Genomic DNA, 14,157 nt, shown 5'->3' on the forward strand with positions numbered 1-14,157 from the left:
TTTCTCTTATTTTATCTAATACATTACAAGCAATATTTTTTCATCTGTGTACTTGGCATAATGCCTCTTCAGGAAGAGGTTACATACATATGCAGAGTTAGCAGCCCTTGTTAAAAGACCTAGCGGAACGAACTCTCAGCAGCAGAAAAATAATGCAGTACAGCCTTACATGTTGCAGCAGAGGCAAATAAAAATCAAAGCAGGGCAAAGTCAGATAAAAGCAAGCGACACTGGGGTTATTGATCCCTCAAAAATGTCGAGCAATCCGGGGAAGAAAAAATCCTTCTTGGCCACTGGGTGTCAGCCTGGAGTTACCCGGTGTACGAGCGGCGTGCACGGGCACACCGCTCCTCCCGGAGAAGCCTCACGTCCTACGCCACGTAGCTCTGCTGATGCTAGCAGAGCTGTGCTGAATTACACCACTTGAAGATACAGCCAGTGAATTTAAGGACATGTCTAAACTGATGACAGGGAAGTAATTCCTGTACAGTGATAATATGTTTGTGGTAATAACATTGGTCAGTGTAGGCAATTTGTTACATCTTGATTATCCATCCACAGCTTCCTGAAGTGCCATGGAAACAAGGGAACATGATTTTGAGATCTTGACAGAAGCCCTTGTCCACCAGACAGGTCAGACATTTGTGAGCCAAAGGGAACTGCCCCCAAAGACGCACAAGTGAGCGCTCACAAAACCCGCATAATGCTGCCATGTGCTATGTCTCACCTATCAGCAACACCACTGGTACCACAAAATGACAGAACCAGCTTCTTCCAAGCTGCAAGTTTCAGAAAAGGTCCCACAGATACATATAAGGGAGCCAATGATAAAACAAGAAAACCTGCCAATACCACTTCCCCATCATTTACATAGCAAATTCTAGTCACACGCCAAGGGCATCAGTGGGAGCTTAATAAACTATTGAACTGCCATATGCAATTAAAACACTTCTTGTCTCTTTCACACAAAGAATACAACAAACCCAGTCTCTCCAAGAACTGTTAGGTCTTTCACACAAAAACTATAGCATCCATAATATTTTGTTTCTAGCACTTTTAGTGAGGGAGGAACAGACAAATTCCAACACCCACTCCTGTGTCTCACATGAGCTTCCCATTATGGGGCTGCTTTTCTCAGAGCGTTGACACTGCTGTTACCAGATCATAAACAAAACCACATATTCTTAAGGTAGGCATATGAAGAGGACTAGCCCTGAAGAAAGTCAGACTTAGAGCACAAAGCATGGCATTTCACTTTGTCAGCAGCTCCTTCCATCTGAGAATGCTCTAAGCTTCATCTGCTGCCCCATTCCTTGGTTTTTTCCCTAAGCTTCCATGGGCCCTCTGTCAGTCTGAATCCACAGCTACACAGAGAATATGATCTTCTCCTCCATTCCCCCTCCTTTTCCCCTGCAACCTTCTAGCCACAGTTATTTTTCTGAGGTACAGTTTGGGTTTGTTTGTTTTTAATTCTTAAGCTAGTAACAACAGGATACTTTATCTGGCTATGGCAGGAGCCCTAGCTGTACATCAAGGCCAAAGCTAGCCCTAAGTACTCTTCCAAAATTCTTCAAAAACAGCACACCAGTCTCCAGAGAGAAAGCTTTTCTTCTATCCTTCCTACTTCTACATCCTCCATTCAGGTCATTTTCTTTATAAAAATACTTAAAAAGAACTCATAGACTTGCCTCATCTTCTTCCTTAGGGCAGTACAACATTCAAGCACATACACAAAACTCTCAATACATAACCCCACCATCTGTGCAAGTCAAGCTTCATAACTATAAACAGGGCTTGTCCCACAGAATCAATGTAAAACCCCCAAACCCTCCTTGCTTACCTAACACAACTAAGCCAGCTACAGGAACCACAGCTCTACACTTAGATACCTCCCAGCAGCCTCCTCTCACAGGATTTAAGCAACCAGACCACTTAGATATGCAAACCAGCTGGTGGCAGCTCCGCCTCTTTTTCACAACTACCAAACAAGCAGCACCTGCCCTCACATTTTGCCCACCCAGGGCTGATACAGGTGCTAACCCTCACTTTGGTCAGCATCGCATCTACCTCAGCAAAAGGCTCTCATACCCGTTTCTGACAGGTGCTTTATCTCTGTTCGTTGTAGAAAGCCTGATACCCTGACATAGATCTTTTCCCTATGCAGTAACGAGCTGTGTTACCACTCTCCTTTCAGACTAAGAGAGAAATCGAAAGACTCACACTTGCCCCCCCAACTCCCCTTGAGTTTAGGTATGGAAGCCCAAAATATCTATCTACAAAACACTTGGTTCTGCTCCTGTCTAGCCCTAGAGAAGCTTTGACTTCCAAGGGATCTCCACTTCCTCCAGGTCTGATCAGGATTTGACAGCAGGACCGAGGAGGTACCATTTGCCCATGTCTCTGTATTATCCACATTAGAGGTGCTGAAGCTGAGCATAGCCAGGTGTGGGAAGGAGAACACTCCCAGAGTTTTAATCATCAATGCAACAGGTGCCTGACTAATTTGTAATTCAGATGTTTCCACTTCTGTCAAAAGTCTGTTAATCATGGTGTTTGTTGTTTTCCCTTGAAACCTATCCTACTGCTTTTCTTGGTCTTTCCTCAGGTTGTTTGCTTTTGCTAAGAATTTTTTGAGGACAAATTTAAGTCTTTAAGCAATGAAGAACAGCTTGAAAGCCTTACTTAAGCACACTTGCACTCTCCTGACCTGTTCCCCCCATGGTTGATGCAACACCTGAAGCTGCTCTGCTAACCAGCAGTTAGTACTCAGAGAACAGGTGTGCTGCTACAGCCTGAGAGGATTTGAGAGGGAAGGCTGGGAGCTTATGCTCCTAAGGTCTTTAGTTTAGCTCTTGCTCGTGTGGGGGCCTGCTCCGACTGAGGAAGGCTCTTCCTTTTGAGCTCCTATTCAGGTTTTAGAGTTTGTGTTGCTGTTCACGGAAGGAAACAGAAAACACGAGTGTAGTTGGAGTTATGTTTTCTAGCAAGTTTCTTTGGAAGATGAAGGGGTTAGACTCTAGTGGCTCAAGTGAGTTTGCTAAGGATGGTGAGAGGGGGAAATCTGTTTTATAGGCATTGTTTGATATTTCTCAGGGCAGAAAATATAAGGGATGAAACTTGGTGTGGCTTATTGCTTTGTCTTTTGTGAAGCTGCTCTAAATTTTTAGAGGTCTTCGAACTCAGATGTCGCCTGTGTGGGATACAAAGACGTCTCCGCGCAGTGCTGTGTGAGTGCTGTAAAGCAAACCGCTTCTAAAGCTGCTGTCGTATGTGTTTAGTATGCTCGGCGCACGAAGGATGCGCTTAAAACCAGAAGCTACAGTCAGCTTGAGTTTTCGCCACAAGGTGGCATTCTCTAAGCTTTTTTTGCTAAGGAAAACTAAAACTTGCCATCCGTAATAATAACAATAATAATTAAGGGGGGGGGGGGAAACCTTAAGCCCTCCCTGTATTTTCTGAAGCCTGTGACAAAGCAACATTTGTTAGGAGGCTGCTCCTCCTCTTGCAAAACAATGGTGCTGCTTTCAGAAAGCCGCAAGTGAGACTGAGGGTCAAGTCCCTTTAAAAAAAAAAAAAAAGTGAAATACAGTATTGTGCATCTTGAAATCTGAAACCAAGAAACAGAAGTGCAAGGGAAACAAGGGGGAAAGTCTTGCAATTCCTGAGAACAACTGTTGCAAGTGGAGTTTTAAGGGATAAAATATACATATATACATTTAAAGGTCATTGGATGGCTTTTGTGGAGAAACCTGTGAAATAAAGGAGTCTTGGAAGAAAGGATTTCTTTCTCTCCTCCTCTCTGGATATAATGGCCATTGCAAAGCAAAGCATCTTGAGATTTGGCTTCAAATGTCTCTTCCTAGCAACTTTTATGCTAGCCTGTGATGGACAAGGTGGAAAGAGAGAGAATGGTGGTCCTGCCTGTTACGGAGGATTTGATTTGTATTTCATTCTAGACAAGTAAGTCAGTTCTACTCTGTTCTTTTTCAAAGCAGTCTTTCTCTAGGCATGAACTGGAATTGTATATACTGATACCGAGGAGGTTTTTATTTTTGATTTTGGTTTTGTAGAAGTCATTGTGTCCCTGAGGGACCTGCGAAACTCCTTACGACTCTGGCTTTGTTTTCGTTATGGTAACTTCTTTGGTAGGTCTAATATATAATCCCATTGTGCTTTGTAGATTTTGCTGTGGCTGATATAGAAGCTTTATTGTGTACTTGACCCTGTAGTCTCTTAAAAGAGTGGTTGGGAGAAGGGCAGCACCCTGGTCACCTCTGATTTCCCTATGAACCCTGAAGGTTGAGGCGCTCATGAAAGCAAGAATTGGAGAGTTATTATTGCAGGCATTAATTCTGTAGCTGAAAGCGTGGAGGAAACGCTCGCCTGCCTGGAGGTCTGCTTCTGTACCGCTTGCTCCTCAGCTCTGTACGTTCTAGAGCAGCAACTTGCAGGTAAAGACCCGGCTCTGAGAGGTGGCTAGTCTCTTTGAAAGGGTCTGATTTTGGCTGTTGTGATGGAAAACAGCTAGCGTGCCTGATTTAGAGAGCTTTATTTTCTCTACGCTGAGTCACATTTTCTTTGTTTCCTGTTAATCAAATGCATATTTTGACTGTTTAACTGTTTATACTGAAGATAACTTCCTACCTCACTTTTTTCATCACTAATTGTGATAGTGTCGTCTTCTTGGCACTGGTAAGTTTTTGCCTCTTTACAGGCCTTCAGATTGTAGATGGAGCAATGTGAAATAGATATGTGTTGGGCTTTGGAAAGCTTCATATTGAAGCAATATGACAGTTTATAAAAAAGTACTAGCTAAAATGGTTCTCCTAATTTTCTTGATTAAGAATAGTTATTTTGAACCCAAGGTTTGGAAATACTGGAGGATACGCATGCCAGAGCCACGGTACTAACATTATTAACCATAAATTTCAGAGACGGGAAAGTATTTGCAAGCTGCCAAGAGTGCTCGCAGATGAAGCTTTCTGACTGATCCTCTTGAGTGTTTTGCAGTAGCTCCCACATTCCATTAGTATAAATGACTTGGAATTACATAACACCCTATTACAAAATACTGGGTAAAATGTAAAACTGAGACACTGGCTATTTTAGTGTGCCAGTTGTCCTAATGCTCCAGGGGAAAGATTTTTTTTTTCTTGTTGTTTTAAATTTATTCAGTGGAAAGATCTACCTGTCTAATGTATTTTGTTGCTTTGGCTGTTCAGTTATTAGTTGGAATACTTCTATTGCCACATACAAAAAAAACCCAAAACAACAAATAAAACAGAGCATGATTTGCACTGCAGACAGCTTTTTGCAAACTGCATTTCACTGAAAGTTAAAGCAGGATTGAAGATTTTCTCAAATCTGATGGATGTGCTGTGTTATACCTCTGAGCTAATGTAATTTTAACAGCCACTTATTTCAAGTTCCGTGCTGTCCTCTTACTAAAAGGCATGACTTTCTAGCCTTGCTCAAGGGATGATGAATTTGGGTGGAAATGTGAGGCTTGACACAAACTTTAAAGGAAGCAGGCTTACCTTAGCATATGTATCAAGGTATCCAACAAAAAATCCTGCTTTAACAATTGCAAGATTCCTATTTCTGGGACTTCTCTGGTGGAGAATTGAACAGAGTCTGATGTAAAAATTTCCTTGGCCTCCAGTGGAATTTGGAGGAGAGTTACAGTGTTTAAGCTACTAGTGTGTAGAATATGTCGTGGACCTGACTGCTTAGCCTTTGAGAAGGCTGATGAGAGACTTGCAGTGGTGGAGTAGGTTATTCCATATCCTTTATCTTTAAAACTTTCTTTCATTCCTCAGAGGGTAAACTGAAGTTCTAAAAAAAAGTTGGATCTTATGTGGCCTGGGGTTTCTACCTTCTAATTGTCTAGAGAATGTTTTCAAAAATGCTGCTGAGGTGATGCCTATAGAGGCCTTCAGGCAAACTATGACATCATAGTAATAGATTCAGGGCTCACTGTTTTTCTTTGAAATAGCTCTAAAAATGATTAAAAATTATTAAAGGTGATAAAGGACACTGATGCAGAAGAGATTTAGATTCTTAAACATGAAAAGTTAATTTCAATGGCGGAAGCAAGCCATTAAACTATTAAGCAACCTACTTTCTGGGATTAAAGGAGTAATATAAAACCAATAAACACAGCCCTGGAAGTCACCAGTGCTGAAGCCCTCTACTGACCCTTGTGCCTGGTTGGATTTAGTGACTACTTAAGTCTGTTTAGTGCCCTGTGTGTGTCCTGCTTGTAGGACAGGTTCCAGTTGCTGCACTACACACAGTCCTTGTCACAGCGCTGGCTCTTGAAGCATACTTCAGGCCAGGAGAAGCCCCTTCAAAGTGAACACGTAACCCACGGGGGAAGGGGCGCATGTTATAGGCTGTTCTCATGAAATGATCCTCTAGCTCCCTGTAACCTTCTCCTTGGGAGATTCCTGCAAACTTGCTGTGTGAATAGTTGAAGGGAAACCAGGTTTCCTCTAGCTGTCTGCGGACAGCTGGAGACTCATGTCCCTGCAGGTGGCATGCTCAGAGGACCTGAAGCAAATCTTCCATTTCTCATAGTCATGAAGGAGAAGAAAATCCACTATTCAGCCATTCAGAAATAATCCTGTGCTACGCAGTCTTGATGTGCATGTAACAAACAGATCAAAAGCTTGAATGATGCCAGATATGCTTGCTAGGTTACAATAGCATCCTTAATCACTGTGTGTGCGTTTGCATGTCTGTTATCACTTTCAACAGTTCTTGCACAGCTTAGGTAGCAATAGAGAAGGCTTCTCATGCTGTGACCATTGGAACTCAGGCTAGCAGAGTTATATTCCAAAAGTTATGCAAAGACACACCAAAGGGCTGCGGTTCGAGTTGGGCAAACTCCTAGCCAAGTGAAACTGAAGTTGCCATTCTGTTGCTGGTGCAGTGCTCCAACTTCGGAGGAAACTATGGTTTGCCAGCTCTCTTGAGAATCGTTGCTTGACAAGCAGCAAAATGGAAAGGATAAAAATAGCGTTACGTGCACAAACACCTAACTTGAAATTCTGAGCTGCCTGACAGCAGGTTCACTGAAGGAATTATATTCACATGAATTAAGACTGGGTTAATCAAGCTATATGCTATTTAGAGTACAGTCATATGCTGTTTGCTATTTAAGTTATACACAGGACCTAGTCATACAGGGTGCTGAACGTCTCAAAGTGGAGCTCATACCGGGACAAGCTCAGTGTTGTGGAAGATAAGGCTGGCTTATTTTGGGAGAATTGTTGAGAGCGCTAGTTCTAGATGGCACATCCCTTTGTGTTACTGCGATGCTGAGGGGTTTCATAGATTGAGGCTCCCGTAGGCTGAATGGTAGCAAAGCATATGGCAGAACATGGCGCCAAAGAATTTACAGCCTGGGTGCGAGATAAGATGTAGGGCCTTCATTAAGAAGGAAGAACGAGGAAGCAGTGAGATGTTGATAAAAAAGCAAACATCTGTTTTTGCTGACATTGCCCAGTTATTCTAAAAATATCATCCATGTGATGAATTAATGAAGACTATGACCCACCCCCTAACAGACATGGTATCTAGTGCTGTAGTATGTAAACACCCCCCTTGAGCACAGTTGGAACATTTAGAGGCAGCTCCCAGATTAATTTATTTGCAGGTAGGGAGGAAGGAATAGCAATGAGAAGTTTTGTCAGTAATCTTTTTGTATCCTCTGTATGTCAAAGGTGTTATTTCCTATGCTCTTGCCTGTTGTTTGCAAATAGTAGGCATTTTATACCCATGTGCAGAAAACATGCAAGGAACTGTACATGTGTGAAGGAAAACTTGGCTCTAAAGCATCCTTGGCAAAATGAAGCAAGTAATCCAAGCTGTTTCCTGTGATCCCTTCATTATTCAGCCAGACAGCTGATCTATTTTTAACCAGTTATATTGAAGTCAAACTCCTGCTCTAGAGAGGCTAATAGTTGTTTCTTTGAATCTAACGTTAGTAGCTGTAGTTACCATGATTTAAGTGAGACTAAGACCAGATTTACACTCAGAGTGTAGAAGAATATAGTGGCCACAGTGGAATGGAAAGCAGACAGACACTTTGCATCACCAGGCAGGGAGACTGACCTACATGAACTGCTTCTGGTAGTAGTGACTTCCCCTGGGAAACGTGAGCCCTCCGACGGCACTAACCACAGGGCCCTTGCAGAGCTGAATAATATTCTAGCTGCTCTAATCTGAAGAAACACAAGCCTTTAGTAGGTAATGGTAAAATTGAGTGTCTGCGGAAATAGGTTCAAAATCATCTCTGGTCTTCATTGACCTAGTCAGTGATTCCTTGATTGTTTTTCTGAAATCACAGGCCTGAATCCTGAGCAATGTATGCATTTTGTTTGGATGGCAGGGGGTTGCAAGTATATGGAGGCATAGTTTTAGCATGAGGGCTGAAGGATGCTAGCAAGGTCGGGTGGAGCAATTTGCACGTTCTTGTGCCTTTTTTCTTGTTGCCTGAAGGAACGTAATTAACTCCTAAGTCTGCTGTAGGCATGCAAATGCAATGAGCTAAGTTAATATGTGAAATCCTTGCCCATCAAGACCCAGGTACATGTTTTTTAGCCAGTGGTGAATCTAAGGTTAACTATTCCTTGGTGAAAGGGACGGGTGGGAGCTACCTTACAGCCAGGAATAAGTGTGTGCCCACAGCATTCTGCGCTTTATCTACTGCTTGATGTAAATTCAGTCTATGGTTACTTGTTTATTAGTTGTTTTTTTACATATCCCTGGCCAATCGGGAAGAGAAGAATGTTCTTGGACTGTCACTGGGCTTAGAGGCTTATCCTGCTCTGAACTGGACCTCTATAGACCCTGTAACCTCAAATATTTGACAGCATCTCTGGTGAGCTGTCTGGTGTGAAGTGTGGCACAAGATCGTATTGTTTCCTCAAAGAATTGCATCACCACTCTAACATCTTTGCATTATGTAGTGTTTTCAAAATTGGTCCGGAAGTATTTGGAAAGACAAAGGATGCTTTTTGACTAGTTTGTGTTATTTTTAAAGAGCTCAGTAAAAAGATGCAGCAAAACTTCTGGGGTTAATGCCACCTCTGACAGCTATGAGACTTCTTGAAGTTAGTCCAAAGCTGTGGAAGTTTAAGGAGAATTTGGATCAGCATCAGCCTCTGAATCAAGTGTCTTTATGTACTTCTGTCAGCTGCAGTGCACGTAACTGGTGTGAAGCCTTTGTATACGTTTGTGGGCTTGATTCTCTTTTCTTCTAGTTTGTGAATTAAATAAAACCATGGGTATTCTGAGAAGGTATAATGACAGAAATGGAAATAAGGAGTCTAAAAAGCGCAAGAAAGACAAACTATGAGAAGGTTTGAGTTGCTGCAGCTTTAGGTTGCGGTGCATCGTGTCACGGTGAGTAGGAGAAAAGCAATTGCTGGAGGACAAGGTTTAGCCAGAGTCTGGCTCTCCGTGTCTGGAACCACAGAGCCATGTGGAGTGTCTCTCTTGCCCTTGCATTTAGTTTAGATGTACAAAATGCCAGCACAGCTGACCACAGAACGTGTTCTCTTGTTAAAGGCATAATGGTTTACTTAGTCTTAATTTCTGTTTATTGGGCTTTTCTCCAGCAAGAGAATTTGTCATTCTAATGATAAGTCTTTTCTTAAATAGCAAGTTTATAGCATCAACCATTCTGCTGCAAAGTGTTGGCTCGCTGATCATCTTGTTTCTCTTTGGGAATATGAAGAGATAACGATTTTAAATTTAGCTTTTATTGTCTTACGATTAGGCTTTAGAAATACTTGTCCTACTCGGAGCTCTTGGCCTGGCTTATGAGAGGCTTTACAAGTGACAAGTGTCTCTTAGTGTGGGGCTTCTGAACAACAGCTGAAAGCTGTGGAGGTGAACACTGTAAGATATTGCTGGTTTTGTAAACTTTCTGTTGACTGCAAAAAGGTTAGTTTTATTGGGTTTGTCCATTTTATGCCAAATGAAGACTAAGAAGTCTGAAGTGTGTTTCAGAAGATGTATTTTATGTATTAGAGCAGTACTTTTTTCTAAATGCAGACCTGGGCATTTATAGCCACTGACACCTGGGTTTGACTAGGCAAAGAAATTAACTGCAAGTAGACTGCAAGCTGTCTAGCTACGGATGGAAAATTTGCTGTGCTAGAAGGAACAGTGTATGGTCAGCAAAAGTGTGAGCCTTCATTTCGGGACCCCTTCATAGCTTGCTCTGCTAGAGGTGAAGAATAAATGGATTGTAGACATTCCAATAGCCCCACTTCAGTGCCTTTGGAACTGAAAGCAGAAACGGTCCTCCTTTTGTGGGAGAGAGGGGGTTTGTTTTTATGATTGTAGCAATGGCAGGAAGTTTCCTTAAAATAGGTGTTTAACATTCTGCTGCTCTTGAACTTCAGGTTGTTCCTTTTGTGTGTTAATAGATGTGTAGGAATGTTTAATGGAAAAAGAACTGTAACTTCAGATGCTTGGAGTTTTGTTCCAGAGAGCATAGAGATGGGACTGTTGGTGGGAGAACAGAGTGAGGATGACTAAGGGGAGGAGGGACAACACAAGTTGGAGCCATACTTGTGTGAAGAATTCAAAAGCACTGCTTACCTGAAAAAACTGCCCAAACAATTTAAGACCAGCAGAACAACAGTTGCAAAGGCAAACTTTTAAACAGGATGTGCTATTGACTTACTGACTGGCACATTATTGAACTGAGCTGTTGATTTTTAAGCTTTACTCTGGCAAATGCTGTTTTCAAAAAATGCACGAATTCTCAGAGCCATGGAAAATGACAGGAGTTTTATATGACGACCTACATACCTTATGTGCTCTGTGGCTGGATCCCATTCCCGGCTGCCTTGCTGCAATTGTAATTTTAAATGATGATCAAATTTCGTTCAGAGAGGAAGAAATAACCATACTTTTAAAGGCTAACGTAGCTTCTAGGGCAGTGTCCTGTTACAAGTGGGGGCTAGCTAGATCTTCTGCATTGGCAGAGGCTGAGCGCTAAGTTTGCCCTTAACATGAGGTCTAGTATGGTTGTCTTAGCTGGTGGCTAGGAGCGGGTTGGTTAGGGTACACTTGTGAAAGGGTCTTAGCTTCACATGTCTGCTACCAGAGGTTCAGAAGACATGTGAAACTTCGATGAGGTGTACTTCTTTTGAGAGGTGGGTATATGGTCTAAAGCAATGTACATTTCACTGAAGAAAGTAGTAATTGTTTTACAGTTAAAGCCTTGGCTTCATGTGTCTTCTGGAGACTGATGTAACCGTTGCAGTAAAGTTAAGTGTTTCTTTTGTTCCTCACCATATAAAAACAGTAAATATTTATTTTCCAGACCAATTCTCGGAAATTATTTGGGCTATTTGGCATTGATGGGACTGGAATGCCTGTCATATTCAAGGCCTCAGAGTTATTCCATCCATCTGAGAGGAATTTGCATCAGGGGTTGATCTTGGTGTGTCTCTGTGCTACTGGTTTGCAGTTTGGATGCAGCAGGAACTAAGTTTCTTGTTTGTGAGCAAGTCCTGATGTACCTAATCTAGATGATGTACCTTCATCTAAGGCATCAACTTTCCCACTGTCTGTGTGGTTTAATTAGTTCATCAAGACCCTTGCTATTGGTGTTTCTTTGGTCCTCTCTGATACGCATTTCCATGGAGAACGAGTAATGATTTCAAGTCCTGGTCTGATGAGAGGAAAGAGAGCCAAGAAGTAATCTAACACATTCAGCATCCTCTTATGACCCAGTCTCCTCTGCAATTTGTCCCTTACAATCCCAACCAAAAGAGAGGTGACTGTAAGGTTGTCTTTGAAGAAGTCTGTTTGGTAACACGTCCTTTGTGCAACAAGAGCTGGAGAGTTCACTCTTTTTCCAGAAGGACCACATGTTTTTGTACCTGTGCAAGGGTCCTCGCTGCATGTCATCCAAGGTTGTCTTTGGGCATATTGGGGTCATATAGAGAAAGAACGGCTTAAGGTATCACGGAGCAAGTGAGTAAGGCCAAGGTTTTTACTGAATGGCTGTAAATGAAAACCAGGTGTGGGGAGAATAGGGAAGGAAACTTATATGACCTGCACCATGCATTTTGCATGCTTGCTGTGCTTCTAGGAAGTGAAGTAATGCTCTTTGCAGCCAGGCTGGGGGTGGCTGTACCAGGTGTGCAGTACTTGGGTGAATCTATTCATGGCTATTCATTGGCATTCTCAGATCTAAGGTAGAACAGTCAGGCTGGATGCCTTTTCTTTCTGTGAAGTGAAAAAACATCTTCTCAAATGTTCACCTTTTCTTCCTCAGGCTGCAGATCAATGAAGTTTCTTTTAAAGCTGAAACGGTTATTTCCCCTATAAATATTTTTAATTATAGTCAATGAATTAAGTAAGTGATGACACATTTATTTTCTGACTCTAGGAAGGAATTTTTTCCAATATTAATCCAGTGTTCATAGAATTGTTTATGCCAGAAGGGGCATTTAGTGCTGAAAGAATCTGATTAACCTAATTTTTTCCTGGTTCTTACAACATAAAGAAGAATAATCCAATGCCATTATAGTCCATAGCTTATTTTCCTGAGGAGCAAAATTACTTTGTTTTGCCTTTAACTGAGGTATGAAAGAATTAGCCAGGACAGTCGAGATGTGGACCTAAGGTCCATTACTTTTCATAGTCTCTAGCACAGTGGGGACACTAGAGAAGTTTAGTAATCTGTTCCTCCAACTGCATTTTATTGTCAAAATACACTTGAGCTAAAAGTCTGCATAATGGTATGGCAAGTAATTTGGTGGAATTAATCTAAAATACTGTGCAGAGACAGGTCTTCACTCACACAAGGTTTATTTGTTTAAGGCTGCACTAAAGGTCTAGCATAACTGCTGTATGTTATTGCCAAGTGTAGCCTCAAACACTTGCATGGAGTGTAAATTATTCTTGCTTTTCAAAGTGAAGTAGGAAATCGGCATTTATGGTTTAATATCTCTTTAAAGGAAGAATATGGACAGTGAGAGTTAAACAAAATAGAAAGAAGTGATGAACTGAACAATCTGTAACAAAACATTAGACTGGGAAAACTACAGTAGCAGCAATGAAACTAATATCTCCTGTGATAATTGTTTCCTTAGATCAGGAAGTGTCCTGCACCATTGGAATGAAATATATCATTTTGTGGAACACTTGGCCCGCAAGTTCATAAGGTAAGGAATGCTGCTTTGCAGATAACTGAGTGAGAAGGGGTATGTGTGCCAGCGGCTAGGAGACATGCTCTCAGTCAAGTAGCACATGCTGCTTCCCACCAGGGAAACTGATGGAAAGAAATTCCATAGTGCTTTTCTGGGATCATCTCATTGACTGCTTTTCCCCAAATTTCTGTTGTGCAGGAAATAGGAGTAGATAAGCTAATTGTTCCCTTTTTTCCTGCCTGACTTCCATGGATCAAATCATGGTTTTCTGAGGAAAGAATCCTCTTGTTTCTGATACGGCTGGCTACTGCCTGAGGTACAGAATTTTGGGTCTGCAGTGAAAGGCCTGAGGCTGTAGCTTTCAGGCACTGAATGACTTGAGGCTGGATGAAAAAAAAACCCAGGCCAGTGGGTGGAATATGTTATTATAAATATAATTAGCCTTCCTTTGTCTCCGTACTGATACCAGGATGAAGTTAAGCATTTCTTGCTTTAGCAATCCTAAGGTCATGATGCAAGTGCTATTTACATCTTTTTAGAAGGTTTCCTCATGGTTTGCCTTGACTAGGAAGGCAAACACCTTTGGCTGCTTAGTCCTGTTTTTTGTCCTCTTGAGTTATAATCTAGATAGTAATCAGAGCATCCTGTGTGTTTGGTGTTCCACATACAGTAAGCTCTGGTCTAGACCACCAAAATAATTTACTTTTTTTCTTCTCCTTTTCCAGCCCCCAGCTGAGGATGTCCTTCATTGTTTTTTCAACCAGGGGGACAATTCTAATGAGGTTAACAGAAGACAGGTAAGAAGATGTTTAAAGATGCCCAGTAGCTTTTGTGTCCTTGTTGTAGCTTCCTTCACCTCCTTCGCTCAATGATTTCCAGACCACTGTGAGCAGTGTTGTGACACCTTTGTGCTTCTCAATTTGTTTGAATTGCGTGCCCATTTTCATATATCACACTCATTCTGCTAGAATGC

At 41.9% G+C, this 14,157-nt stretch overlaps 1 protein-coding gene across 1 annotated transcript in view; it reads left to right on the forward strand.

Moving 5' to 3' along the window:
* Positions 1-3,808: 3,808 nt before the first annotated feature.
* Positions 3,809-14,157, forward strand: part of ANTXR1 (anthrax toxin receptor 1) — a gene marked incomplete at its 3' end in the record, with an annotated part of 103,272 nt that continues 92,923 nt past the window's right edge. Inside the window, exons 1-3 of the mRNA XM_009704245.1 lie at positions 3,809-3,960; positions 13,128-13,199; positions 13,910-13,981. Of these exons, the coding sequence (XP_009702547.1) occupies positions 3,809-3,960; positions 13,128-13,199; positions 13,910-13,981 (296 nt within the window). The remainder of the gene's footprint in view (positions 3,961-13,127; positions 13,200-13,909; positions 13,982-14,157) is intronic.

The sequence above is a fragment of the Cariama cristata genome, unplaced genomic scaffold (genome assembly GCF_000690535.1).
Source record: "Cariama cristata isolate BGI_N322 unplaced genomic scaffold, ASM69053v1 scaffold2487, whole genome shotgun sequence".
In the NCBI taxonomy this organism is placed as follows: Eukaryota; Metazoa; Chordata; class Aves; order Cariamiformes; family Cariamidae; genus Cariama; species Cariama cristata.